The 27,334-nt window shown below is 35.2% G+C and overlaps 4 protein-coding genes across 4 annotated transcripts; all 4 read right to left on the bottom strand.

Annotated features, from left to right (window-relative positions):
* Positions 1 to 442: 442 nt before the first annotated feature.
* Positions 443 to 1,715, bottom strand: LOC137716888 (SKP1-like protein 1B). Its single transcript, XM_068456246.2, has 2 exons — positions 1,324 to 1,715; positions 443 to 846 (listed from the first exon to the last, which is right to left on the bottom strand). The coding sequence occupies exons 1-2, from the start codon at positions 1,618 to 1,620 to the stop codon at positions 673 to 675; spliced, it is 471 nt and encodes a 156-aa protein (XP_068312347.2). The 5' UTR covers positions 1,621 to 1,715; the 3' UTR covers positions 443 to 672.
* A 429-nt stretch (positions 1,716 to 2,144) lies between these two features.
* LOC137718357 (GDSL esterase/lipase) lies at positions 2,145 to 4,899 on the bottom strand. The gene is made up of 3 exons (XM_068457891.2): positions 4,575 to 4,899; positions 3,679 to 4,155; positions 2,145 to 3,281 (listed from the first exon to the last, which is right to left on the bottom strand). The coding sequence occupies exons 1-3, from the start codon at positions 4,686 to 4,688 to the stop codon at positions 2,535 to 2,537; spliced, it is 1,338 nt and encodes a 445-aa protein (XP_068313992.2). The 5' UTR covers positions 4,689 to 4,899; the 3' UTR covers positions 2,145 to 2,534.
* A 1,519-nt stretch (positions 4,900 to 6,418) lies between these two features.
* LOC137717492 (GDSL esterase/lipase EXL3-like) lies at positions 6,419 to 8,515 on the bottom strand. The gene is made up of 5 exons (XM_068456874.2): positions 7,915 to 8,515; positions 7,504 to 7,634; positions 7,181 to 7,414; positions 6,835 to 7,090; positions 6,419 to 6,741 (listed from the first exon to the last, which is right to left on the bottom strand). Exons 1-5 carry the CDS (start codon positions 8,240 to 8,242, stop codon positions 6,545 to 6,547), a joined length of 1,146 nt encoding a protein of 381 aa, XP_068312975.2. The 5' UTR covers positions 8,243 to 8,515; the 3' UTR covers positions 6,419 to 6,544.
* A 10,218-nt stretch (positions 8,516 to 18,733) lies between these two features.
* LOC137717493 (GDSL esterase/lipase EXL3) lies at positions 18,734 to 22,576 on the bottom strand. Its single transcript, XM_068456875.2, has 5 exons — positions 22,060 to 22,576; positions 20,838 to 20,968; positions 20,484 to 20,717; positions 19,213 to 19,468; positions 18,734 to 19,124 (listed from the first exon to the last, which is right to left on the bottom strand). The coding sequence occupies exons 1-5, from the start codon at positions 22,382 to 22,384 to the stop codon at positions 18,928 to 18,930; spliced, it is 1,143 nt and encodes a 380-aa protein (XP_068312976.2). The 5' UTR covers positions 22,385 to 22,576; the 3' UTR covers positions 18,734 to 18,927.
* Between the last annotated feature and the right edge of the window lie 4,758 nt (positions 22,577 to 27,334).

Raw genomic sequence — 27,334 nt, 5'->3', positions numbered from 1 at the left:
GCTAATGCAAATATAAAACCCCGCCCTGCTAATCAAATGCAGTCTTCAACACCACAAGAAATCAAGAAATTGACATGTCATGAAATGACTCCAAATGCTATCACATAAATAAAACCCACAAATATCTGTTAAATCAAAGGATTTTAATGAAAACATAAGCTGACCTCCATAGTCAATATGGAAGCCCCTGCCTTACAACAGAAGCCAATCTTTATATCAATCATCATCATAACCTACTCACTATGGTTTCATCACAATCTGGACAGTTTCTCCAATTGTATAGGAAAAGACTACAAATCTCTAAACCTAACTTAAAATGCATTGATTTAGGTAAAATCTAAGAAATCAGAAGGAATCAGATATTCATTCTGCCCAAACAATCAATCAACTCAGAAGACAAGAATGGAAAAAGAGTAAGCACCACGTGTTTAATATAATATCATAACAAAAGAGAACCATAATATAATATCATAACAAAAGAGAACCACATAACATCATAGATTTCAGGTATAGAAGAGCTAGAAGTGCGGAAAATAACAGATGTCTGCATACAAATAAAGTACTTCACTAAGTCACGAAACGTTTCAGATAACAGATACAAACAGCATTACACAACCACAGCTCGTAAAGAGCAACAAACCATAAAAACAGGTTCCTTCATCCCCAGGCCCTTCACTCGAAAGCCCATTGGTTCTCCCTGCGGACCTCCTCCTCTTCCTCGGGCGTAAAGTCGTTCTTAATGTTGAACGTCTTGCGAATCTCCTCGGGCGTTTTTCCCTTGATCATGTCCGCCACTGTTTGGCAAGTCAGGTCCAGCAAGCTCTTTATGTTCAAATAATTCGCAGCCTATAAACAACACAACTCAATAACATGTTTTCCCAAGTAGTTTTATTATCAACAGGCATAGAGAAATACATAATAGTACAAAGAAACATTGGGCGCGTTTGAAAGCACTTCTACTCATAAGATCTTTTGCTAGAGATAAGTCAAAATTATTCTAAATCCAAGCGCTTCAGAAGCACTTGGGAGAAAGCACTTCCTATCACCCAGAAGCACTTATAAATTTTTTTCAGCCAAACAGGCCCGTTGTAATCTAGTGGTCATCAAGTGATTACTGGTTAGTAAACGTATAAGCACAAATCGTAATTAAAAAAAATTAACTAATTAGACAAACAAACCCATGAATTTAATTCCCCTAAAAATTTCGAAAAACGTCAAGACTTGCAATCAGATATCAGATAATCAGAAACCCTAAGGTAATTAAGCAGTAAAGTAATCGAATCGCAACAGCAAATCGATAAAATGAGGAATAAAGAAACAGACCAGGATGAGATCGAAGAGCGTGGCCTGGTCGACCTTAACGAATTCGGCGTCCCAAGCCTTGAGGTCTTCATCGACGGAGGCGCGTTCTTCGGGCTTAGCGGCCTCGACGTGCTTCCGGCAGTACTCGATGACCTTCGCCAAGATCTTGCTGGTGACGTTGGGCAGCGGGATCCCGTTGTCGGCACAATCGTCCTCCACCATGTGCTTTATCGTCTGAGACATCAAAGCCACCGCCTCGTCCACCTCGAACGTCTCGCCGTCCGAGCTCTTCAGAGTTATCTTCCTCTCTGACGACATCGTTTCGTTGATGCCTTAACCCTAGAAACCCAGAGAAGAGAGAGACGATATCGGGATTTGATAGAGAAGAAACAAAAAGTAATTTTATAAGAAGCCCGACGACTAGCTTCCCACTCTGTTAATATTTTAATAATTTTCATAAAAATAAAAAAAAATAAAAGAGAGATTTTATTTATTTATTTTTTTTTAAGGAAAGAATTAGAGCCAAATATGTTTTTTAGAGCGATAGCGTTAGTGGTAATTAGTTATTACGGAAAATTGGTGAAAATCGAATTCACGTCGAGGTGTGTAGGTATGATTACCTTCCACATGCAGTAAAAAACCATATAAGTTCTGATGGCAATGCCATAAATTTCATGATCGGAATAGTTTTAGTATCCAAATGTTAGTAACGAAGTCCGAAATTGAAGTAATTCTACCTATCATTTCACGTAAATAAACATGTTATTTTAGCTTTATGACACATGACATGCATGTGACGTTATTTTGAACCGTGACGTGCAACAGAATTATTGTCATGTGAGTTTTTAGGTCAAATCGAACGTTTAATTTGGGTTCAACAAATCAAATGTTTGGATGGTAAAATGTCAGCAAAACTAAGTCCAACGTCACAGAGGCCAAAACTCCGGATAGTGCACAAGTTTGCTGCTCTTCAAGTAAATTCATAGGGTCAAAGATCTACGTCTCATGAAATGTTGACATGATCAACAGCCCCAAGTGCTTCATCTATAGAGCCACCTCGATTAGTCAATGAAACATCATATGCAGGTGTTCTCTAAAACATAATTTCCCTCTTCCACATAAACAATAACTATGATCAAGACTAACGACATAGGATCGGTGTCTGGCATACAGATTTGCACGTCTTCAACCGCGAGCTAAACAAAGGACCAGCAACTTGATCGTTTTCTCAATCAAAGAGACCAGTTTGACCGCAGCATAAAGGCGGTCATTTTGGCATTCCCATCCCTTATATATGCAACCCCTGGCTTTACACTGAACCTCTTACCCAAGTTAAATTTGAAGTACGATTCAGCCTGAAAACGGTCCCATAAGTTTGGACCTGCAAGTATCCCATTTAAACCTATTCCCCATCCAACTGAATCTTCCGAATCATCAGCAACGGTCACAGCCCAGTCTAAATGCTTGGGATTCGACTGCTTCATCTCAATCCAACCCCCAAGCTTTGTGAACTCATCGATTTCTGATTCCAACATCAGAGCAACAGATCCAGTTGACCCATTGTCCTGTGAGTTTGTTCCTAGGGGTGGAACAAGGGCTTCAACCATTGTCTCGGGGGAGGTGTGCTGTGTCAAACTGCCCTCAACCGTTGCCTCAGGGGGCTTGTGACGCACCAAACTGCTTAAAGGAATCGTAAGAACTCCAATTCTATGCTCACCACGTTCACTAGAGAACTTAGGTATTTGGTGCAAACCAAGAAGCGAGAGCTTTGTTCCTCCGGGAAGTTGATAGACAATTTGCCCAAAAGTGCTCAAGCAGCGCCCAACTCTACCTGAACCTGCTTGCGTTGCCAGTCCGGAAACAAACTGAGCCAATGAAGCAACAACATTTGATTTTTTCACCATTAAACCAATTGCACTGCCATTGTGTTGATTTAGAAGAGGTGGCCCAAATGATGAAAGATCAGTAAGGCCCTTTCCCTGCCATGAGAAAATAAAATCATCTCCAGTTTACTAAAAACCATAACAAGACTGATCCAACACCAAAATATGTAAAACTTACAGGCATGATTGCCACAAAATAAACACTCTTACGAGTCTTACCAATAAACTTAAGGAACCGAAAAAATTCACCAACTAGGATAAACACCGAGAAAGTAAAATGCAAATTATTTACAGCGTTAAATGTTCTTTAAGCAAACAGATAAAATCATTAGGTAGATATTATCTTGTGAGTCATGACATTAATATTATCAAATAAGCACCTGAAAAACATTCCAATTTCCACTCATGCATACATATCTTATCAGAAAGAAAAGGCAAAGGAATACAGGAAACAATCTAGGCAACCATTGACATCAATGTGAGCATGTAATACCTGGTGAGATGGACTAGTAAGAACCGCAACATCCCTGCACCGAGCTCCCACTGGGATTGCAATTGCAGATAACCAGTTGCTAACATTTGCCGTATAGGAAACTTTTGCTAGAGAAAGTGGGCATTCTGAAAGATCAGAAAGACTACTCTTGTGCTTTTGACCGGCCACAAATTCTGCAACAAGCGTATCATTCTCCCGAACAGTAGTTTCAAAAGCAAACTTTGAATCGACCCCAGTACTCATTCCGGCTCGAGTTAGAGCATCAGAGCTGTGATCAGCCTCATCCTCACTATTAAGCACGAATAAGAAAGCACCCAAGAGATCAACCTCTCCCCTTACAAGGGTGCTGGCTTCTTGGAATGGACTTCCCCTGGATGTTCCATACAAGGAAACCATTCTCTCAACCTTATCTTGTCTATCCCTCAGTCTCATCAAATCCGAAAACGCTTCTCGTTGCAACCGCTTCAATATTTCAATCTGAAATTCCCATATCATATAAGTGTTCAAAAGTTTATTGCTTTATTAGTCATCTATATAATATGAATAAAAACTTGTTTCGGAATGCTTCTGAAGTTGCCAAAAAGTGCTTTCATATAACCAAAAGAGCTTTTAGCGGTGTTTGGCAGGCAGAAAAAACTAAAACAGCGTCCGGGTTATAGAAGCACTTAGAAGTGCATGCTGGAGAAGCACCTTGAATTTTGAATTTCCTCCAATAAAAGCACTTCTAGCAGAAAATTTCTCACTCATGGGTGCTTTAGTATTTCAAATCAAATTACCATCAGCTTAGCTTAAGGTTGGTTATTAACTAATTAAATCTGATTAAGCAAAACCCAAAACGAATTAAGACGTGAAAATATATGTGACAAAAAGAAATAAAAGAGAAATTTTGGAGCTACCGGATGTCGACGAGCTGAAGGCCGAGGGCGTCCATGAACGAGGCTGTCGAACATCTCCTGGGTCGATTTCGTGAAACCTCGTATCTTGTCTGCAACAAAATCTAAGGTTACCATTTTAGAAACCCTACTAACAGCTACTGACCCAGACAACGGAGAATTACTGGAAGTGGTTTTTCGGAAACTCCGAGGGTTTTCTACATACAGAAATTGCTGGGATTTCAAAGTCCAGACTCAACGCGAGAGCGGCAAGCCGGCAAACATTTGGTCCACTTTTCTCATTTGCTTTCTTCGTCTTCTTTTTCTTTTTGCTTAAAATAAAAACAATAGGGCTGGGCCTGGGCCTTGCCAAGCTGAATTTTCTTTGGTCCGAGTTGAAAAGTTAGCCATTTGACCCCTAAAGTTAGCAATTCTATAGTCATTGTACATATTTTGACATCAAAAGTCTCTTAAATTGAAATGTTATTTACTGATTGAATTTGAAGACTTTGTGATTTGAAGCCAAATTTGACATCAATCTCAAATGTATTTTTAATTCATTTTAATGATGGATCCCTTATTCCACTAACATTTCAACCAATGGAAATTTTGTTTCAACATTTTTATAATAATTTTGAAATAATAAAATAACATTTGATAATTCGGTTGAAAAAATACAAAATTTGACATAAGACTTTAGATTATCACATCAACCATCAATTGTAGTTTGTCTCTTATAATTTGACATTTCCTTTAGAAATGGTAAAACTCACTAATGCTGTTGTTTGTTTCAAAAAAAAATTTCAACTTTTTACATATTATTCTTTAATAATTTCAAGAACATTGGGTAAAATGTTTTGGGGAAAAAAAAACAAGCACCCAAGGAGTTTTTATCTACCTGCAGAAGAAAATGGAACGTTTAAATTCGAAGGACTTTTTGCGGTCAGGGATTCATATCTTGACACTGGAAACAAGAATCTTCCCAACCTAGTTTTTCGTTCGGGGATTCATAAGAAATACAATCCAAATGGGATAAAGAAATACAATCTGTGCATCTAAACATGTTTTTGATATGTACTTATGTGAATAATTTCAAGAAGCTATGTACGGTTGGAATTTTTAGATTGGCGGGTTCGGGGACCTTCTCTAACGACACCGATAATGTTCCTAACTTGATAATTATCGCTTGCCCAATCTGTCAAGTGTGGGCCTCACATGGAACCCACCTCCTTCCTTTAGTGGTTCACACGTGGAGATCCACACATCGGCAATTGAAACTCAGAGGTCAGCTTCTATAAAGTCGAGACTTGTTGGCAATTGAAACTTAGAGGTCGGCTACAATGGAGTCGAGACTTGTTTTCAATCCTTCCAAGAGATGCTTCTCAAAAACTTAGAGACCGGTTCTATATTAAGAGTCCAGGCTTGTTTCCAAGCCCACACTTCTTGGTAACAAGCCTTTGGCTTGTACAGGCTCATAACAGTAGACTATAATACCATGTAAGAATTTTTAGATCAACGGGCCCAGGGGACTCACTCTAACGACACAGATATTGTTCCCAACTTGATAATTACCACCTACCTAATCCGTCAGGTAAGAGATTTTACCACAAAATACCTCAATATTAGTTAGGGTAGGGTAATCCTATTTAAAATCATCATTGTTGACTTCCCCATGACGTGAGATAGCCAACGTGTACAACTTCTCGTTTCTCTTGTTAATGTGTTTGATTTCTTAAGGTGTCGCATACAACAAAACCATGTTGACCTAAATCATAAAGAAACACTTTGACATAAAATTAAAAAAAAACTATGAGAAACACACAACACTTTGATTAAATAAGTCTAGAACGAATAAATTTCTCAAATCGTTACTCGAAGCAGGGAATTTGAAGGGTTTTATTAATTTATAAGGATAATGAGTTGTCTCAGAAGAAGCGGCTGGCATATTTGTTGAGCATCTGATTTTTATTAATTTATAAGGATAATGAGTTGTCTCAGAAGAAGCGGCTGGCATATTTGTCGAGCATCTGATTCACAATGATCTTGTACGCTCTTTCGGTAGGATGGTAGCTGTCCCAAAAAAAATACTTAGAGTCATCTGTGCAGACCCCGGCAGGTTGGAGCTGGTTGCACAGTTTTGTTACTTCAATAAGGCCAGTACCACAACAACCTTTGTTCACAACTTCAAACCCTGCCGGCATGGATCACAACAAACATATAAATCTTTACTAATTTGTAAGAAATGTAGTGGAGCTAGCTAGGCAGATCAAATGAAACTTCATACCGTGTTTAGCAGGGTTTGTGATGAGATCAAGTATCATATTGTACATGTCAACGTAGGCAACTCTTGAGTTTGGCAGGTTTTTCTGAAGGCTGTCCATCTCCGCAGAGAGCTTGGAGTTGAACAGCTGGGATGCTTGATTTTGTGCTTCGTCACAATCTCTTCCTATGCCTCCTTTTACTGTTCGTTGAGATGGCACACATCCAATTGGTGGTATGCTTAGTACGGCTATTCTTCGTACCCCCAAGCCATATAAGTCCTACAAAATTCATAACTTTGCTACATCAATTAAATTTCGAAAAGATGTACTTTTTTCATTTTTAGCACTCTGTATCAAGAAAGGACGCACCTTGATGAAATCAGAGGCATATTTGACCATGAAATCAGTGTAAGAAGGAACGTCATACTCCAATTTCCTAGCACCGCTAAGAAAATAGGTATTAGAAATATCGTTGCTGCCGGCTACCACAAAAATCACACTGTTTTTTATGATGAAGTTTGTTTTCTCCTCTCCAACAATTCCTTTCAGCTTTTCTATGTACTCCTTGAACTGCTTCAATTGGTCGGATAGCGATGCAACTGCCTACACAATCGAATTCCAGAATTAATGGAGGAAAAAAAATAAAATTAACAAAAGAATCAAGGATTAGAGCTCAAATATATAAGTTGTACCGCAAGTTTTGCTGTCAAAGGGTCATAACCTGCGCCACCGGCAGCTATGACAACACCGGTAAGGAGGTCATTAGGCTGCAGGGTCGGATCCAAATATGCTGGCAACAGCTCCTTGATTCCAAATGATTCCGCTGGACATGAAAAGAAAATCATAATAAAGTAGGGTTAATTGAACATTTTATTGTATGAGAATATGTGTTTGAATTTCTGGGATAAAATTAAGACGAAACCTATAATATTCTAGGATATTTAACATAAAACTAGGAGTTACCGCACGGTTTTTAATCGGTTTGACAAACACCAAGGCCAGAGTGGCTAGGGTTGCAAAGTTGATTCCTAAACTATTTATAATGATTATACCAATTAGTAATGTTTTACGAGTATTTAATGATTGATGATGGTGATGACAACCTATGAAGTCTGAGGGAACCTTTCCGTTGGAATATCTGCCGGTTGGCATTCCTCCCTTGAGGTCTTTTCCGTAGGGAAGGAAATTGCTGCGTGCATATGTCTTGAAGTTTTCGTTGTTGTTGCCGGTATCAACAATCGAATCTCCGAATATAATAATAGCCGGCACGGTCACATTCTCCGGCAGCTTGACTGTCGCGGCTGCCTCAGTGACGTTATTCATACTAATAATATTGCAGAAGAAAATCACGAAAATTACATGTGACGACTGCATCTGCAGCCTGACCAGTTTAGGACTAAACATTCCTAGTCCTCCTGCATCCGCGTGCATTCTGGAATATGATATCCCCAAGAACACAAAAAAATGGTCGAAAAGATATGAGCATAAACTTGCGGGTCTTTAGTTTCCGATTGTTTCCTGTGCATTTATATATACGTATAGATGGCATTCATTTATTAACAACAAAAACAGGAGAGAGATCGCTCCTTCTTTAGTTTTCAACATGCAATAAATATTTTAGTTGGTTGGTTTAGCCATCTATACTGTCAAACCAATCAACGCTTTAGATAACAAGTAACATTTTCATGAACCGTCTATTTATTTGATGCATATGAATGGCTGAACCATCTTCAAAATGAATGTTTTTTTTTAGCAAATATGATTTTTTGGCAATGCTAAAAAGAATGAACGGTTGCGATTATAATTATTGTATAGTAAAGATACATTAATCGTAACTAGTGGACAAGTAAACACAAGCATTGTCCTATAACTAATAAGATAAGAATTTTCATTTTCTCCCCTTGATATTTTCTACATTAGAGAACAATGTTAATGAGTATTTCCACAACTTTTATGTCTCATGCATCAATTCATGCATAATGTCATTTTTATTATTTTAAAAGATACGATATTGTATATAACTGAGAAACTGAGAGAAAGCAGACTATAGGTTATGTTTTGGTGAGTGATTTTCAAGTTTTGAAGAAATTTATGTCAAGTGGGGAAAAAAATACTCTACAAATAAGCTTTAGATATACAAAGGATTGGAAATGCACTACATAATTATTACAAGGCTTTTAGCCAAAATGGTCTTTGAGATTTGAAATCAATAGAAGTAGTCCCTGAGTTTGTTCACCATCAATCATTTTGATCCTTCTATAAAAATTATATTCAATAAGGACCGAAATGACAAAAATACCCTCAATTTAATAAACAATAGGCCAAATGATTTGACAAAAATAGAGGGTATTTTTGACATTTTAGCCTTATTTAATGGAGATTTTTCATGGAATGACCAAAATGATTGATGATGGACAAACTCAGGGACTACTTTTATTGATTTTAAATCTCAAAGACCAAAGTGAAGAGTTATACAAATCTCAATGATCATTTTAGCTAAAAAGCCTCATTACAAAAGGTGTATAAAAGAGATTTGCAAGTGACACTTACCAAGTAGGGACTTACAAACTTACCAAGTAGGGACTTACAAATCCATCTCACATGCAAACTCAATTTGGGGAGGACTTCCACAAATTAAGGGACTGTAACAGTATACTTGTTTTATATAAGTCATTCCCCCAAGATAGAACACCCCATCCCATGGGGTGCCCTACCAGCTACCACCCACCATGCCAAACATTAGATAATATTAATTACAATTCTCAAATAAAACATGACACATGCACATGTGATTAAAGTAATGCTATTTTACGTGTTGATAGCCGTCAATTGAAGAGTGAGCTCGGAGATCCTACGGATGCTCAACCACCACGATGACTCTTAATTGTTTGATATTAAAGTTGTTTGACGAGGATCCTCTTGATATACCATTCATATATATCAAATCAATCAATATTGCACATGTCTCTTAATTATTTTCTACTTTGGAGCATGCAAGGCATCTGCATGCAAATTGTATGGTGCGGCTCTAGCATGTGAATATGATGAAGTTGGAAGTTGACTTGTAACTAAATGAGGACCGCAATGGTAGACTATTAATGTATTATAATGGTCGAGAAGAGAAATGCGAAAAAATGTCGAAGTTATGATGTCGAGATTAGACGTTTGGGAGCTACGATGGAGAAGCAAACTCTCTTCCTCTTTTTTTTTTTTTTTTTTTTTTTGAAGGGTGGTTTTATTTGAACCCAAGAAGCATCTCTAATAGTGTTGGATTAAAGGATTTAACCTCGTGGGGTCCTAGTATAGAAGATCTAAGCATGCGCAGCTATCGGCAAAAAAATTTTAATTTTTCATTAACATATTTAGTCGAGCGCATAGTGGCAATTTCATTATTTTCCTAGTTCTATCAACAGCTTTGAAGGCCTAATGTCGGCCATAACCTGCCAAGGCTTGTCCCAAGGCATATTGAACATCACTTGCCAAGACGTGCTGAATTATTCCTAAGAGGCATTTCATTGAACAGTTTGTAGGAATTTTCAAGTCCCATACCAAATGACCATAGGACATGCGACGACTTTCTCCCTATGTTTCCCGGCTTTCCTAGAGCTTCAGGACCCAAGAGGACCCCCTTTGGATCCGCCAATGCAAAGAGCTTGGAATCAAATTCTATAATTAAGTTCAAATATGAGTCCAAACTCTCCAACACAATGGAGGCTTAAAACCATATATAAGTAATCATTGGCTAAAGTGAAAAACTCAAATATGGGTTTTAATATGACATTTGAGTTACAGGTGAAGCTCGTGCCAACAAATTAAGAGAAATGTTATTCAACCAAGAAAAATAAGATTTGAGTTTTAAGTCTAATCCTCCTCTAATGTACATACCCAAATTTTTAAAACTCAAAATTTTGACTATAATGTTTTCTACTCCAAAAAAACTCAAACCTTAAAATCCAAAATAACTAAGAATATAGTCATTGCATTGGAGGTGAAATTTAAAAAATTTAAACCCATCACATTTCTCGAACTGAAATATAAGAATATAGGTTTAAAACATGATTCGTTGTATTGTAGATGCTCTAAGTTATAACCTCATCTCATATTGCACGTGAATATGATCACATTGACTCGAGCGAATATGTTATCACATGTATAATCGAATTTGAATTTTTCCCAATAATTTAAATTAGTTAAAAATATAATAGCACACCATATAAATAAGATTAAACTTGATATAAGTCCAATTTTGTAAGTAATTTTTGGGTTTAGTTCACATTAATGGATTAGTTCCGTTCACTGATTATCCACATCAACTTAATTTATTTTTTTAACAAACGATATTATTTACTCTAAGGGGTAGGGAGTGGGCTAAGCCTCATAATGGGTTGGCAATAATGTAGTTCAAATTCGTCTTTGGCGAGAATCGAACCTAAGACCTCTTACTTACCAATGAAGAGGAATGCCACTAGACTATAGTATTAAGTGACTTTTTACCTTTTTATTAAACTGTGATAAATGTTCTCTCTTATTTATAGGATTATCTTTTACTTAATTTTGTGATTATATATATAAAAAATTAAATATTGTTTCTCCTTCTTCTTGCTCCAAATCAATATCTTAAGTTTTTCTTCTACCTCTATCACATGTTAATTGTGTTAACTAATATATGTTGTAGGGTTTATATATATATATATATATATAATAGGGTCATGGAAGGTTTTCTTCAAGATCAACCTACTTGCCCCAACAATTACTGTAACCTATGGCGGTGGAGGGAGTATGTGATGCCTCTAAGTCATTGCCTGAGACGGAGGTGGAAGACAATCCCAAGAGAGAGCAATTTGATCCATTAATTGTTGAAGAGGGGGATGTTAGCGGGGATGGATCGGATGGAGAAGGAAGTGATCCGTGGTGTGTTTCTATTTTTTTTTTTCCTCTCTTTTTGTTAAAATTCTCTTTGTTTTTCTTCTAATTTTAGTTTTCTATAAAAAATAGTGGACTGTCATTTTATCCCTACATTATGTGGATGGAGTTTTGTAGAAATTTTTATTAGGATTAAGATAGATAACAAACTCAACCACAAGGTTATGATTAACAACTTTTTCACCATGCGAATTAGTTTAAAATTAGGATCTCACTACAAACACCACGAAAAAATTTGGCCAACAAATTAATGCACGAAACTCGAACTCCTATTTGTGAAATGAAAATTGATTGGAGCCGTCCACGTCCATTCATATTTCCTTTTCTAGCCAATACAATCCTTTAATTACTCTGTTATTCATTCATTATTTCTACCAGCTATTGAGACAACCATGTGCTTGAACGTGAAACTCAATGAAAACAAAGGAAAGAATTAACTTTAATTAATGGGTAATCTTAGAAAGACTAAATTTGGACACAAAGTTTTGAAAACTAAAGGACATGGAAGTTGTTGATTGATTGATTACTTAAATGTTGATAAATGTGCTTATTCCTATTGGTCACACATTATTTAGTTTGCAAATTTAGTCTTCCTAGCATTATTCTTAATTAATTAATTAATTTCAGTATTTTTGTATAATTATGTTCCATAATTCCGTACAATTTGCTTAATTTAATTATTAGTTGTTTGTTTTGTTGACAATGATTTTGTAGGCGCCCTCAATGGGTTGGTAGTTAGGATGACAATTCAAACCGTTAAAACTGATAATCGTATATAATCGGCTGAATGGAACGGATTTGGGTATGAAAATTCGGGTATACTATGATTATGGGTAAAAACCGTGAACTTTATTTGGGTATGGATATAGGGGTTTTAATCCATATCCGTACCCGAATCCGAACCGAATAATATATATAATATATAATATATTTTATACATATTATGCATTTTATAATATACTATTATAATATACATATATAAATATGTATATATACATACATACATACATATTTATATATATGTATTTATATTGAATGAACCTATACCATTTTACCATATTCGTTATTCATCACATAATATATTTAGCATATAATATAATAGTATTCACCGAACCCTATACTATATTCATTATGCGTCAAACTCTATGCTATATTCATTATGCACCAAACATCATGCTTATGGGAGATATCAACGGCCAATATCATCAATGTTTTATTCAATACTCTTATTTTTATACTCTACAAAATTCATTCATTGTTATGTTTTTTATTATTGGATGTGGTTATTTAATGATGACTAAATTATTATGAGTCAATTATATGAGTATAATTTTTTGTTTTTTGACAAAGATTGATATAACCGTTAACTGATGAAAACTCTATTACCCAGTGGATATGGTTATAAATAATACCCGATGGTTAATTTACGGTTATGAATATAATTAATTTTTGTGGTTATGATAATGGATATAACATTTTCGCCCCCAAACCGAACTGTTACCATCCCTGAGGGTAGCTGTCCAAAAATAGATAATGGGAGTCATCACGTCTCTCTAGCTCGATAATCGATTGCACAGTGTAGAAACCTCCAACTTCCCACTCCCGTAGAACCCTTTGTTCCAAATTTCAAACCCCTAATGCAAATTCAACACAAAATTCATTAGTCTTTGAGATCACTTTTGTAAAAAACACTTATACTCATAAAGTTCTATATTAGAAATACTTTCGTTACAAAATACATTGAAATTCTGAATACTTATCCAAAAGCTTAAAAAACGTACCTATGATTGATTATTGAAGAAGCATTTGACACAAATCAATTATATGACCCAAAAGCACACAACTCTTTTTTCAAAATGTAGTAAGAATTGCTTTAAATGCCAAAAAATACTTTTGGACTTATCAAATGATTAATTATGTGATTAAGGGGGAAGTTGCCGTAATTAGTAGGTTGGTGATCATATCAAGAAGTGGGTAGATGTCGACGTAAATCAGCCTCGAGTTAGGTAGGTTACTGTTAAGATCATCCAGCTCCGCTAATTTGGAGAGAGCATGGCTGCTTGGTATGGCTTGTCTGCACAGTCTCGTTGCACGCCTCCTCCTAACGTCTTCTGAGATGGCAGACACCCAATAGCTGGTGCACTGGAAACACCAATTAGTCGTGCCACCAACGCATACGATCCCTTCAAACACAAACAAAACATTACAAATCAAAAACATAAAAAATAAAGAACAATATTTGGCTACTCAAAGATGAGTAGAAATTCCTACTAAAAACTCTTAGTGTTTTTATCATAGAGTTTTGTGCTTATGATCAGAACCGTTCATACTATGAATCACACTGTAAAGATCATCTCTGCAAAAAATAAATTAAAACTAAGGTCTTTTTGTCAATCTATTGTAGCAAATACGTAGACGGTTCGTAATGCTTTTACCAATACCTTTCATTTGTTTTTAAATAATTTGAGGACTAAATGACCTTGGTTTTAATTGATTTTTTGCAAAGGCGATCTTTATAGGGTGATTTATAATATTAACAATTCTGATTATAAACACGATGTTTTATAAATTGACAATGAACAATTTTGAGAAATTTTGAGTAAGAGTTCCCACTCATCTTTTAGTAGTCAAATATTGTTCAAAAATAAAAAGGGATCCGTTTACCTATTTGGTAATGAAACAAAATTATTGTAGGATACTAAAATATAATTACGTGATAATTAAGTACTACAATCAATTCAGTGTTATTGGAAATTAATACAAGTAACCACAAGTTGATATAGAGATTGTCTTTTGTCCACAAACAGTAACAGAGATAAGTAGACAGATCGATCGCCATCGACATCGACATGCCTTGTTTAAAGCAATGCATATAGTAGGTGGTAATATGTACGTAACTAGTAATAAGATTAAATATTTATTTTTGGTTACAAATTTTCCCAGAAAAAATGGGACAGTGTCGCAACTTTACCGTAAAAGAACGAGAATTCTGTTGAAGAACAATTTAGAAATAATAAAATAACAGAAATTCAGAACTAAAATAATTATACTTTATTAAAAAATACTTGCAATTACATAATAATTACAAAAAATTAAAATGATATTAACTTGAATGAATTGAAGGTAGAGGCTAGCGCAAACGCTATGTCCTTCGAACAGTATTTCCGTCCCATTCGTGTGCTTGTGGTTCTACAACATCTGCTCGACAGGATACAACTACCTAATTCTATAACCCGTACTGGATTATAGAACTCTAGCGAATTGCTTTGTGTATTTACTCTCTGGAAATTTTGTACAGAAGACAAGGAGGAAGAAAAGATGATCTTTGATGGAACTGAGGACTCCAGTTATATAGGCTCTTTCATACATCTTCAGACACGTTTTGGATGTATCTGAAGCTATACAACTCTTTTCAAAGAGTTGTGTCTATTAATTATCAAAATGTTTTTAATTAATTTAATTAAAAACTTAATTCAAAATTAAAACTAATTGATCAGATTAATTTTATCTGAAGCTATACAACTTTTTCCAAAGAGATACAACTCTTTCCAAAGAGTGGTCTTTATTAAACAAAATATTTTTAATTAATTTAATTAAAAACTTAATTTGAAATTAAAACTAATTGATCAGATTAATTTTAATTCCTTGGCCCCAAGTGCCCCAAGGCTCTTGTTGTAATTAATTAATATTAATATTATAGTATAATCATCAAGCCTAATCCATACAATTAGTGGCCCAAACCTCAATCCTTATTCCAAATGGTCTAAGTTCTAATTACTAAAAAGAAGGAATAAGCCTATATAAAGGCTAGTGAAAAACCACTGTTGCCCGATATGGGACAAGAGGGATCTCAAAACTCCTACAAATTCCTTTGTCTCTACTTGTCAATTAATTGTTGTTCTTTTTTAATTTATTTGATGACAGGTCGAACGTGCCATATAAATTTCCTCATCCACCAACATCAATATTCAAGACACGAGGGGTACATGAATCAATGAAGCTTCACCGGTCAAATATGAAAACCCTTATGAATATTCACCAGTGTTTTTGAAGTCTTTACCCCAAAACACAGTAGCAACTATCGTCATAAGAAACAAGGAGGGACACAAGGGGAGGCTAATTAGCTCAACGTATGCAGTTACTAGTCATGCAAAACTATAAGAAACTTTCATGACATCAAATGATCAGGGATCACAGTTAAGAGGTTTGCTAATCTTCTATTTAACTGCCTAATTATGAGAGGTTCATCATGTAGAACATTTGACTGAAAAGATCAAAGAGCAACCTGATAAGTGTAAAAATCGGTAACAAGTCTCAAGCATTGCAAATTTGGATTCTAATGTCCGATTAATGACCCGTTGTTTCAAAAAGAAGAGTGTAACGAGCAAGACTCATTAATATGTATGTGCTCTAACGTATGTGCATTTTTAGCCAAAAGCAAAATTTTAAGTTTTGAGACTCCTTTAAATCATGTAATACATGGTGCAAGAAGAGTCATGTGCAATAACTAAAAGTTGGTTGAAATAATTTGAATATAGAAATATGGAAAATTGGAAGCAGTTGGGGAGATGAGAGATCTTCTTGTAGATACGTAATTGTGTTGGCCCCTATCTAATAAGTTAATCAACTACTATCGTGAATAACCTTAGCAGAGTCTGCAGCAAAGAATAAGAGTACTACTGCTACTGGTTCTGCCAATGTTGGTCCAAATATATATGGACTTCTTCCTCCCTCCTCCGCTTTCATTGTCTTGCGAGTTGGACCGTACATTATAAAATCAACATTATGTGTTAATTCCATGATATATAATAAGTACTCAACAATATTTAATAACAATAAACTCAAATGTTCTTCACAATATTTCATTGTCAAGAACTAACTCTGGCTTCTGTCTCGCTACTACTTAACACTAGTTATTCATCGACCTCGCTCCGCTAGCTTCCCAACCGAATCAAACCTCCCAAATTATTCTAATTTATGTGACACCTTCAATGTCGAAATTTTGTAAATATATATAGTTATATATCATATATAAAGGAAACCTGAGCTAGCTGTCTCAATACTTTAATGATCAAAATATCCATGGCCCTAGATCTTCATTCATGGATTAATATAACTTCCTAATAAGCGCTCATTAGTTAGAAATCATAACGGGACTCGGATATATACCGTTCATGAGAATGTTGGGACCTAATTGTTTCACGTCGGAAAAATAATATATCTTGGGGTGGTTTAAGATTTCCTGGGCGCCAGTTCCTTACAACACGATTTTTAGAGGCAAGTTCTACTCACGAGCTCTTAACAAAGTAACTTATTACTCAAGTTACTAGGTAGCCAGTACTACAATGAAATGTACTCTTGCTTTTGTTCTATAATAAACCATATATTTTAATTTTCTCACATAGATCGTCACGATAGGATGAAAACCAATTTAGTGTTGCCAATTAATAAATCATCGATCTCTACTAGCTATTTGTTTTTTGTAGCACTTGATCGTTAAGAAATAATTGATTGTCCTCCAAGTCACATTGTACTTAATTACGTCTTAATAATGCATGCATCTAATCCCCAAACTGCATCTCTCGCCCTCTGGGTAACTTTTTCACCCCAAAATTTAGGATTTTTTTTTTTTTTTTTGAAATGTAACATGAACTTATATGCATCTTTTTTAATTTGTCCTATGAACTAAAATTTTAAATAACTTGCCATAATAACTTTCTAAAATCATTAATTTGGCATCTCCCTAACACAGTTAAGTTTTCTATCCAAAGTAAGACATGTGCCTCACATAACTCATGTTTAAGGTTATTTTGGATTTTCGACCTCCTTTTCAAAAATTCTTTACTTCTCTTTGGTATAACCCTTAAATTTTTGCTAGTTAAAAACATGTCATATTCGTTTGAAAAATTTATGATGAACTACTAAAAAAGTATCTTAGACTCACTAATATAGAGTTATGGCTAATTGCAAGTTTTGAGAATTTAGCATGGTCAATCATGCCCAAAAAAAAAACGTGGACTATCATGACCAGCTATTTCATTTCATTGCTACCCTATAATATATATATATATATATATGTATGTATATGTAGGAAACCTTTAAGAGAAGGGATCTCCATTTTTTTTTTATAAAAATGGAGATTAGTTATAGGGTCCACACCATATCGAATTTTAACGATCTGAACCCTTTATTTTTCAAGTTGCACCTCATAGATAATCCTTGCAAAATATTAGTCAAATCGGAAATGTTTAAGATATCTAATTGAGTTCAAAGACATTAACGAATACTTTGTTATATAAGACACAAAGAAATTTTATCTTGATAATTAAATAGGCAAATGGTTTCGGATTGAATTAAATTTTTGTAAGGATGATCTATGAATCGAGACTTACAAAATAAAAAGTTCGGATCGTTAAAATTCGATGTGGAATGGGCCCCACACCTAATTTTTTTTTTTTAATAAAAAAAAATGAAGATTCCTTTGCTTAAGGGGCTATATGTATGTGTATGTGTGTGTGGGGTAACTTGCATGCCAAGTGGCCATCTAAAATAAATAATATTTAGATAGTACTTTATGTACCCTATTTATGCTTTGGTCTAATCAATAAATCTCACGTGTTTTTAGCTTTTTAAAGTTCAATCTCTATTATTTAATAAAATATGTGTTAAAATATTAACAGGTCAGTACTCACTAATGAGTACTCAAGTATTATTCTTGTTAGCATTGATCGTATAGTTCATTTTCTCATGCAACATGTTATTTGTTCTTACAACACTTTTAAAAATACTGTTTATCAAATGTTCATCACCTTTACTTTACGTCTAATTATTTTTAAAGCGCATCGTAAGCATTTAAAAAAAAAAAACCAAAACAATGTCAAACTGTCCCTTAATTTCCTAATTAAGGACAATTAAGAATTTAACTTAATATTTTAAAGCACTACTGGAATTTAATTACTTTAATAGGACGAGAGCACTCTCTTGAGCCAACAGTAACAATGAGAGACGAAAACTGAAGGAATTAGAATAATACAATGTTTATTATTACATTTTCTTCCAAAAAGATGAAAAGCTGATTACATAGCCAGAAGCATAAACAAATCGATCAATTCATGATATCATATTATTTAATATACTGATTTTAACAAGCATATTAAAATGTACTTAAAAAAGCGATAATATTATTTCATTAATCAATCGCTTAAGAAGTCGTTAATATATTTTTTGATAATTGAAGGAATGAGTACGTTGTAAGTTCGTTCTGTAGGATGATAACTATCCCAAAATATATAATCAGATCGATTTTCACACGTAGAATCGTACTTGTTGCATAACACTGCTACCTCTATAATCCCCGTACCACAGCAACCTTGCTCCACAACTTTAAAACCTAAAACTCATTAACAAAAATATCATTATTAACACAAAATATTAAACTAATCTCATCAACTAATTCATTAATTAACTAGAATAATCACCATATTTGGCAGGGTTGAGAATGATATCAAGCAGTGGATTGTAAACATCCACGTAGATGATTTTACTGCCGGACAGGGCGGAGCTCAAAGAGTTGAGTGAGCTGGACAGTTTGATGTTGAATAACTTTGCCGCGTCGTTGTGCTCTTCTGCACAACCTCTCAGAATTCCTCCACCCAAAGTTCTTTGCGAAGGCACACATCCTATTGGTGGTGCACTGAACACGCCAATCCTTCTCACCCCAAGTTTGTACAATTCCTAATTAATTAATTACCATATCATTAGTAAATACGGGATTTCATTAACGGAGTAGAAATCTCTCCATTCTAAATCTTGAAAAAAATTTCATTATGACGGGAACATAAGTAGTACATCACGTGTTTTTATGTAAGTGGTGAAATTTTTTATTTTTTAAGTTATTAACTTTTTAACACTTATATCCCACAATTTGTATAGTGACACGTGGTGTACCATCTCGTATGCTAGTCACACTGAAAAATATCTCCTAAATCCCTCCCCTTCCTCCTCTCTTCTCCTCTCTCACTTTTTTCTTTGACTCTCTCTCTATGAGGAAGTCAACACAAGATGTTGACGTGGCTAATCGTGATCGTTCAAATAGAAGGAGACTGAAAAAGAAGAAAATTTGGAGAGGAGAGAATCCTATTGATTAACTTGTTAATCCAGTGGGTCAATTATTATAAAGGAAAATTGAAATAGAGAAATTTAAAAGTTAATCACCTGTATGTTGTCTTGCTACTTCACCGAAACAACTCGGTGCTTTTTTTTTAAGACCATTCTCGTCATATATGGTAGAGTAATGTTATTTGCACACTTATTTTTACCTTTTATACACTCTTGTTAATTTTTGTCCATTGATCTTCTTCAAATTCATTCAATCCAACGGTCGAAAATTAAGAGGAGTATGTAAGAGGTGAAGATGAATATGCAAATACCACGACTAGCTAGGGTACTATATTATTGCCAAAATAGGTGTTTATACGACATTTTTCTTTGTCAAAAAACTTTGTAGTTTCCCTCAATTCTCTTTAAAACTCATCAGAAAATACGGACCCTCAATTTCCGTCATGACAATAATGGACTTGAATGCCATTATTTGACGAAAAATTAGATGGAAGTGGACATAGATCGATATCAAACTGTAAGAAACTTGTGTGATTAATATAATTTTTTTTTAATGTAAGTAGTAATCACACACAACTTTCAGTTCAAGTAAAAAAAAATTCAGGTAATATCTGTGCAAATTTCTTGTTACCTTGACGAAACTAGATGCAGAGTTGACCATGAGGTCAGTGTAAGCAGGAACACTATACTGAGCTTGTCTTATGCGAATGCCAAAATAGGTGTTGGCGATGTCATCGCTGCCGGCAACCACCAGAACTAGAGCCTTGGATAGGATGAACTTGGTTCTCTCTTCTCCAACAACGCCTTTGAGCTTCCCTATATACTCTTTGAACATTTTCAACTGATCATCCATTGATATAGCTGACTGCATTTTATCAACATTATGAAGAAATAAGGATTGATAAATAAAACTTAGAATTTATGAGCAAATTGTAATTTAATTTATTGATATATTCATGTGTGCGCGCATGTTATATTAACGTACCACTATTTGGGGTGTCATAGGGTCAAATCCGGTACCACCTGATGCAAAGACAACTCCGGTGGGGAGATCTTGAGGTCGTAGATTTGGATCCAAATATGCCGGCAAATACTCTCGGATTCCCAATTCTGACGCTGGTCATCATAAACCAAAATGAATGTAGAGAGAAATACTAAGAATTTGTTACTATTAAGTATTAATTTAAAAAATTTCAAGCATGGATTTTGTCCAATTCTTTTTTCGAATAACTTTGTAAATGTAGTTATCAATTATCTAGTGTTAAGAAAGTAACTCAACATAAGGAAGGTAACATAATAATAAATTAATTTCAATTTGGACAAAGGTTGTAAAGTAAAACTAAAAAAAAAAAAAATTGAAATACTACATAATTATTCTATAAATAAAGACAAATTAAACTCCATAGCTATCTTGATTGAATATGTGCATGATGTGAGTATGCATATAATATATAGATAAAGGATCTACAATTGTTTATGTTCTATATGTAGATGTGCAATCTTGGTAGCATAATTGTCACACCAAATGGCTAAACGGTTTTGGTTTTCTAAGAAATAAAACGCATGTAAAAGGATAAATAATATTATTTGTGTCAACGGAATCACTACTACGATACTCTCGAGATGGAGAGAGGTTGTTGAGGTCATTGGTGATATGAGAGTTGGCCCCAGAGTCCAGGAGCCATCTTTACTCATATTTTTCCATCCGCAATCAATTACATGCATGCATATAGGTATACAAGATATACCAAACAATAAAATTTAGTTTCTGAGCTACATAAACAAGGAATAAGTTGGAAAGCTTAAAATTGTTATTTTTTTTCCCTTTATTACAATCGATATTTTTATTTTAAACCATACCAAAGGAAGGAGAAAGAATTCGAACCCTTGTTATAACGAGACAAAATCTAAATAGTAAAAATGTTCTGCTATACAAATATGTGTATAAAGGCTTATAGGAACTAGGGAGGTTCACAAGAAATGTTCTTCCGCTGACAGACAAGTGCTGCACAAATATGTCATGCACACCGTGATTATCGGCGAGGACATCTCTATCCGTGATGGATAAATCAATTCCGATGGTAAACCCTCATGCGTCGAAGATGAAAACTACAGTTGGTACATACATCTGACACACACACACACACACATATGAATTTAACGAAATGGATAAATGTATATTTGTATGCGAGAGAGGTTTATTATACCTATGAGGTCTGAGGGCACTTTGCCATTGCCAAACCTGCCAGTAGGCTTGTGCTGCTGGAAATCTAGTCCATAAGGAGGGAAATTGCACCTAACAAGTGACTCGAGATCATTGTTGTTGCCCGTGTCCATGATCGAATCGCCGAACACGATCACCGCCGGAACAGTCTGGTTTGGTGGCAGCTTCACCAGTCCCTCTGTGGCTGTAGGGTACTGGAAAACACCAAAAACTACGACACAAACACATAATATCAACCGGGACGACAGCAACTGAGAAGGACAAGAAGAAGAGGAAGAAGACTCCATAACAAATAATCCTGATACCATTATTTTGGAAGACTCTTGTTTTTTTTTTTTGAACACTTATTTTGGAAGACTCTTTGGTCTTACTCTAATGCTCCTCCAGGTGCAATTTTGTGCCTTATATATAAGACAAGATGTGAAAATGTCCCGACTTTGCCCTGTTTTTAGTCGTTGATTGCTCTCACAGGAGACTTCAGAATATCCAAGCTTTTCTCCATTTACCACAGAGAAAAAACATATGAACAATAAATAACCAAGATTTGTTTTTGACCGCAGTCATTTCAGTTGAATTTGTTTCGCATTTTTTAATACTAGCCTTCAAGATTCCTAATTTCTAAAAGTCCGTACAATTTGCGTGTGCTACCGCGTATTTCCGGTGCTAGATGTAGAAAAGATTTTAATTGTGACGAAAATACAGTTGGTATATCACATGTCTTTATGTAAGTGATGAAAAATTTTATTTTTTAAGTTATTAATTTCTTAACAAACATATCCTACTATTTGTGTAATAACATATGGTGTACCATATCGTGTGTCAGTCATACTAAAAGATCTCTCTTAAATGCCATCATTTCTCTATATATGTAAATAAATAAATAACTGGAAAGTAATGTAAAAGACGTTCTCTTTTTTGCCACCATACCTAATGAGGAATGAAAGTTACTTGACAGGAGAGATTTTTTTGTCCACTTATAAGAAACAGAAACAAACAAATTAGAGGAAACCCAACCCTACCCAATTATGTTTTGAAAGTGATTTCTACACACTCGTATTTCGTGCAAGTCCTTATGTTTTTCTATCCATTAAATTTTGTATATGAAAAGAAATGAACATTTATGAACACAGGTAGTATGCATAAATAATTCTCCTATTATTTAAGCTTCTTAATTAAAACACTACGTACGTTTACAAACCATAAATCAATGTTTTACTTCTTTAAGTAAGACAGACCAATTACCCGTTAGCCATATACATGTCATTATTTCTCAACTAAAAAACATTTAAAAATGTTATTTATGATTTCTTGATCAGCCACATGGTCGGTTGCATGTAGGTCGTGTCACACATACCTACCTGGCAAATGGAAAATCGTATACACTCCTCGATTCAGCATAATATATTTGTATATGACAAAAGGTATCTATCTTATCAGTGTCATAAACTTGACCTTTTAATTAAAGAAGTATATTTTAGGCAGTGTGGGTGAAGAAACAGTGAGCACAAGTTTAATTGGCACAACTGCTGTACGGATCTTGGGATGATCAACCTTTTTTGTTATAAAGTGAATAAAATTATTAAAAGAGAAGAATTCAAGCAGACAGACAAAGTTGAAAGAAAAACTTACGAGAGTTTATAAGTAGGACATGAGATTTTTAATATTATCAATTAATTTTATAGGAATTTTTTCTTTAATGGTATTCGAGTAGAATAATCACGTGTGATGCTTAACGGCTACATGTGTTATATGTTATCAAATTCATGTTATCTATATGTTTAGCTTGAAAATTCATCACACATGAGGATGCATGTGAGGATGTAAAAGAGTCTTATATCGTTGAAAGGAAAAACCTTGTAAGGTCTTAAGTTGGGCTCCTCCCAAATTACTAACTGTTTTTATGGTGGAACCTCAACTTTATTTATGATATCAGAGCAGGTTGTCATACGTATGAAACTCAATGGCCACATGTGCCAGACATGCTCCATGTCATCCATTTGTGTTTTTTGTGTGCTTTGGTTGAAAAGTAACCACACGTGGGGGGTTTGTTGAGAATGAATCTCATATTGATGAGAAAAGCGATTTTACATGAGCTTATAAGTAAATTAGACTACTCCCCTTATTACGAATTAGTTTTACGATAAAACTTTATATTTCTTCAAAAGTTGTAGTCGAAAAAAATCGAGCATGATTAAAGAATTAGATGAAACAAATTACACATTAAGACTGGGTCGTAGTTCTATTGTTGCAACTCCGCGCTCCTCCCACACCAAACTGATGGAAAGAACCAAGATCCTTAAAATTTGGTCATCAAACAATACCGAAGGCGTCTTATCTTCCCACTAAGCGGACAAGGACGAACCTCCCGGTAGAGCTTTTAGCCTTTACCCCGTCTCCCACATTTAGTAAGCTAATCTTACTTCTTTATGCGAGGTGGTTGGCCACCTTCAAAAGGAAATCCCTCGAACCACAAATGTAGTTGGACGCTCTGGGAATCAACTGCAGGCAAGAGTTTTCTTAAACACCCAACAGGGTATTGCCTTCAGTCTACGTAAGATCTTGAGGTCGTATTGCATGCATGCTGGTGCAAGAATGTAACATCATAATTTATTAAAAAACTTTCACAAAATTGGAAGGAAAAAAAGAGACAAAAAAAGAAGAAACCATTTAACTAATTAAATTAATTATTTCCCTTTTCTGTAACCAAAAAGGAGGGAAATTAAAAGACTCTCAGCTGGGTGAGTGAAGTAGGTTATAAATGAGGGTTAGTTGAGTTAGTAATGATCGTTCTTTTTGGTAGACTAAAACTTAAGTTCGAGCTCCATCGTCGGAAATCCCTCTTAGGAGGCGATCTCTAAAAATCAAAAACGAAGCTAAGACTTCTTATTTAAGTCCTCAAAGAGATTTGTAGAATATTCTGGCATGAGATGAGGTAGCCTCTCCTCCCTTTTAAGTTTTTTTCAACCAAAAAAAAAAAAAGTGGGTTACTTTATTTTCCCACGCTAAATTAATTGCAGTGTGTCAATTGCTCAACAAAAAACACCAGCTGTGGACACGAATCATAATTTCAGTATAATACTTTATCTTCCTGCATCTTCACTTTATATATGCTCATCACTCTGGCTATACAGCCTAGTAAGTTCACCATATATTATGATCAAAATCTTGAATTCGATTAATATATACAAAGCAGTTGGATAGTGCCAACTAAACCCATCAATTTGACATTATATCGTACCAACTAAATCCATAAATCTTACATTTTACCTACCAATCACAAAACCGTATCCATTAAACTATGATTTTTTTAATTTTTTATGCAAACGATATCAAGAGAGGAGAATTCAAACACACCAGATCTTTGAGTGCATGATAAATTTTCTTAATCACTAGTTATAAATCCTTTGCTCATTAGGATGATGCTTAACCCATAACTTTTCAAGCCTCTTGTTCGATCACTAGCCTACCAAAATTCTAGTATACTCCAATATATCATACACCAAAGTTTTTATTCGTTAAATTTTAGTCATTAAATTTCAATCAAGAATCTAATGATCAAAAATTGTAATGTGTCCCAAGCATAGTAGAAAATCACCCTCTGCAAAATTATGGTCTAATCTGTATGGTCATCATCAGACATCACCATCAAATTATACATCTTTATTTTTTATTGTTCGAAAAAAGTTTATCATAAAGAGTATATATGATTAATTCGACTCACCATGTAGCTAGCATTGCACACTTAGAACTAACTACATTTTTTTTCAAGGTATTATTATTTGGATTGCAACTTAATTTTAGTCTGTCACATTTCGGATTTCACAAATGTGACCACCAAATTTTCCTTTAAAGTGGATTCCTCGACATTTCTTCATCATTCTCTGTTTATCGTCTATGAGTAATGGTCTCTACTAATTATTAAATTAACCCGACTTTTTTTTGTAACTAAGAAATAAACGGTATGACAAATTAATTAACACGTCAAAAATTAGTATAATATATTGTTAATGCATGGTCCTTTCCGATCTCGACGAGCTCAAAAGGACACAATTCCAATGAGCATGAGAGATGAGGCCATGCGTTTTACAGAAGCCCATGGCCTGCTGGCATCTTATTAGCTATCAAGCCGAGCGGTTCCTCATAAAGTGTTTTCCGAGCATCAGAGGGCAAATTGGCCATGACAACTTTAAGGCATAAGGTCCCAGGAACAAAAGGGACAGGCCTAGTTAGACGTCAAGTTTAAGCCACGTGAAGGCTAGACAAAGGAACGAAGGCCAACAAAGGGATATAAAGGCTGACTAGTAGGGCACTCAGTACCGTTTGATACGTGAGACAGGACGGAACAGAATGGGACAAGACGTTCCGTCCCACGTTTGGTGCGCCTAAAACGGGTGGAACGAGTTGTTCCACGGAACGAGTTTTGGGTGAATTTTCGTTCCACCTCACCCTTCTGGAACGACTCGTTCCACGTCCGTGGAACATAAAATTATAACCTCTCCGTCTCCTTTTTCTTCCTCCTTGTTTCCATCCGAAAGCATATTTGCTCCCGCTCCGTTCTGTTCCGTCTTGTCCCGTCCCGTCTGTATACCAAACGATACCTCAGGTACGAGCCCAACCAACTCCATGGCCGGGCAAGGCTCTTGGCTGCGTCATCTAAAAAATAGGACACCAGTGGACATGCTCTAGTGTCCCCTCAGTGCCACGTGTTAGCTAAAGAATAAAGAGATAGCTACCACGTCTAATCTATGAATTCGAACCATTAAATGCAGAGGAAGTAATGGATTGTAACCCTAGAGGTTCAAAGGAAGGCCTATTGCCACGTGTCAGCCAAAGAATAGATAGATAGCTACCATGTCTAATCTATGAATTCGAATCATTAAATACAAGGGAAGTAATGGGAACCTGGCTTCTCTGCCCTCCTAGTTCCTATACACTCTCATCCCCTTCTATTTGTACGATTACGGTTAAGTTACGTCAACATTTTATATTACTATTGTTTTTTGTCTTATTATCTTTATAAAAAAATCAATATAAAATGTTGATATGATTTAACCGTAATCGTACAAAATAGGAGGAGATGAGAGTATGGAAACTGGAAGGGCATAAAAATCGTGTCCAAGTAATGGATTGTAACCCTGAAGGTTCAAAGGAAGGCCCATTTAAGAAGGACGGGTACTCCTTAATAGAATTGAGAGAGAATTTGTATTATTATAGCCGAACCTACTTGTAACCTTGTTCTCAGGGTGGTATACAAAAAA

Source organism: Pyrus communis, chromosome 8 (assembly GCF_041283825.1).
Source record: "Pyrus communis isolate YQ-2024b chromosome 8, ASM4128382v1, whole genome shotgun sequence".
Classification (NCBI taxonomy): Eukaryota; Viridiplantae; Streptophyta; class Magnoliopsida; order Rosales; family Rosaceae; genus Pyrus; species Pyrus communis.
Note: the sequence above shows the minus strand (reverse complement) of the source record. Positions and strands in the feature narration are given on the sequence as shown.

Coding starts and splice junctions, on each gene's coding strand:
- LOC137718357 (XM_068457891.2), bottom strand. CDS start 4,688: ATGGTAACCTTAGATTTTGTTGCAGACAAGATACGAGGTTTCACGAAA. Junction 4,156..4,574: donor CTTCAGCTCGTCGACATCCG/GTAGCTCCAAAA, acceptor TGGGAATTTCAG/ATTGAAATATTGAAGCGGTT. Junction 3,282..3,678: donor TTACTAGTCCATCTCACCAG/GTATTACATGCT, acceptor TTCTCATGGCAG/GGAAAGGGCCTTACTGATCT.
- LOC137717492 (XM_068456874.2), bottom strand. CDS start 8,242: ATGCACGCGGATGCAGGAGGACTAGGAATGTTTAGTCCTAAACTGGTC. Junction 7,415..7,503: donor CTTTGACAGCAAAACTTGCG/GTACAACTTATA, acceptor TCGATTGTGTAG/GCAGTTGCATCGCTATCCGA. Junction 6,742..6,834: donor CACAAACCCTGCTAAACACG/GTATGAAGTTTC, acceptor CCATGCCGGCAG/GGTTTGAAGTTGTGAACAAA.
- LOC137716888 (XM_068456246.2), bottom strand. CDS start 1,620: ATGTCGTCAGAGAGGAAGATAACTCTGAAGAGCTCGGACGGCGAGACG. Junction 847..1,323: donor CGCTCTTCGATCTCATCCTG/GTCTGTTTCTTT, acceptor TGTTGTTTATAG/GCTGCGAATTATTTGAACAT.
- LOC137717493 (XM_068456875.2), bottom strand. CDS start 22,384: ATGGTATCAGGATTATTTGTTATGGAGTCTTCTTCCTCTTCTTCTTGT. Junction 20,969..22,059: donor AGTGCCCTCAGACCTCATAG/GTATAATAAACC, acceptor TATGATGACCAG/CGTCAGAATTGGGAATCCGA. Junction 20,718..20,837: donor CTATGACACCCCAAATAGTG/GTACGTTAATAT, acceptor GATAAAATGCAG/TCAGCTATATCAATGGATGA.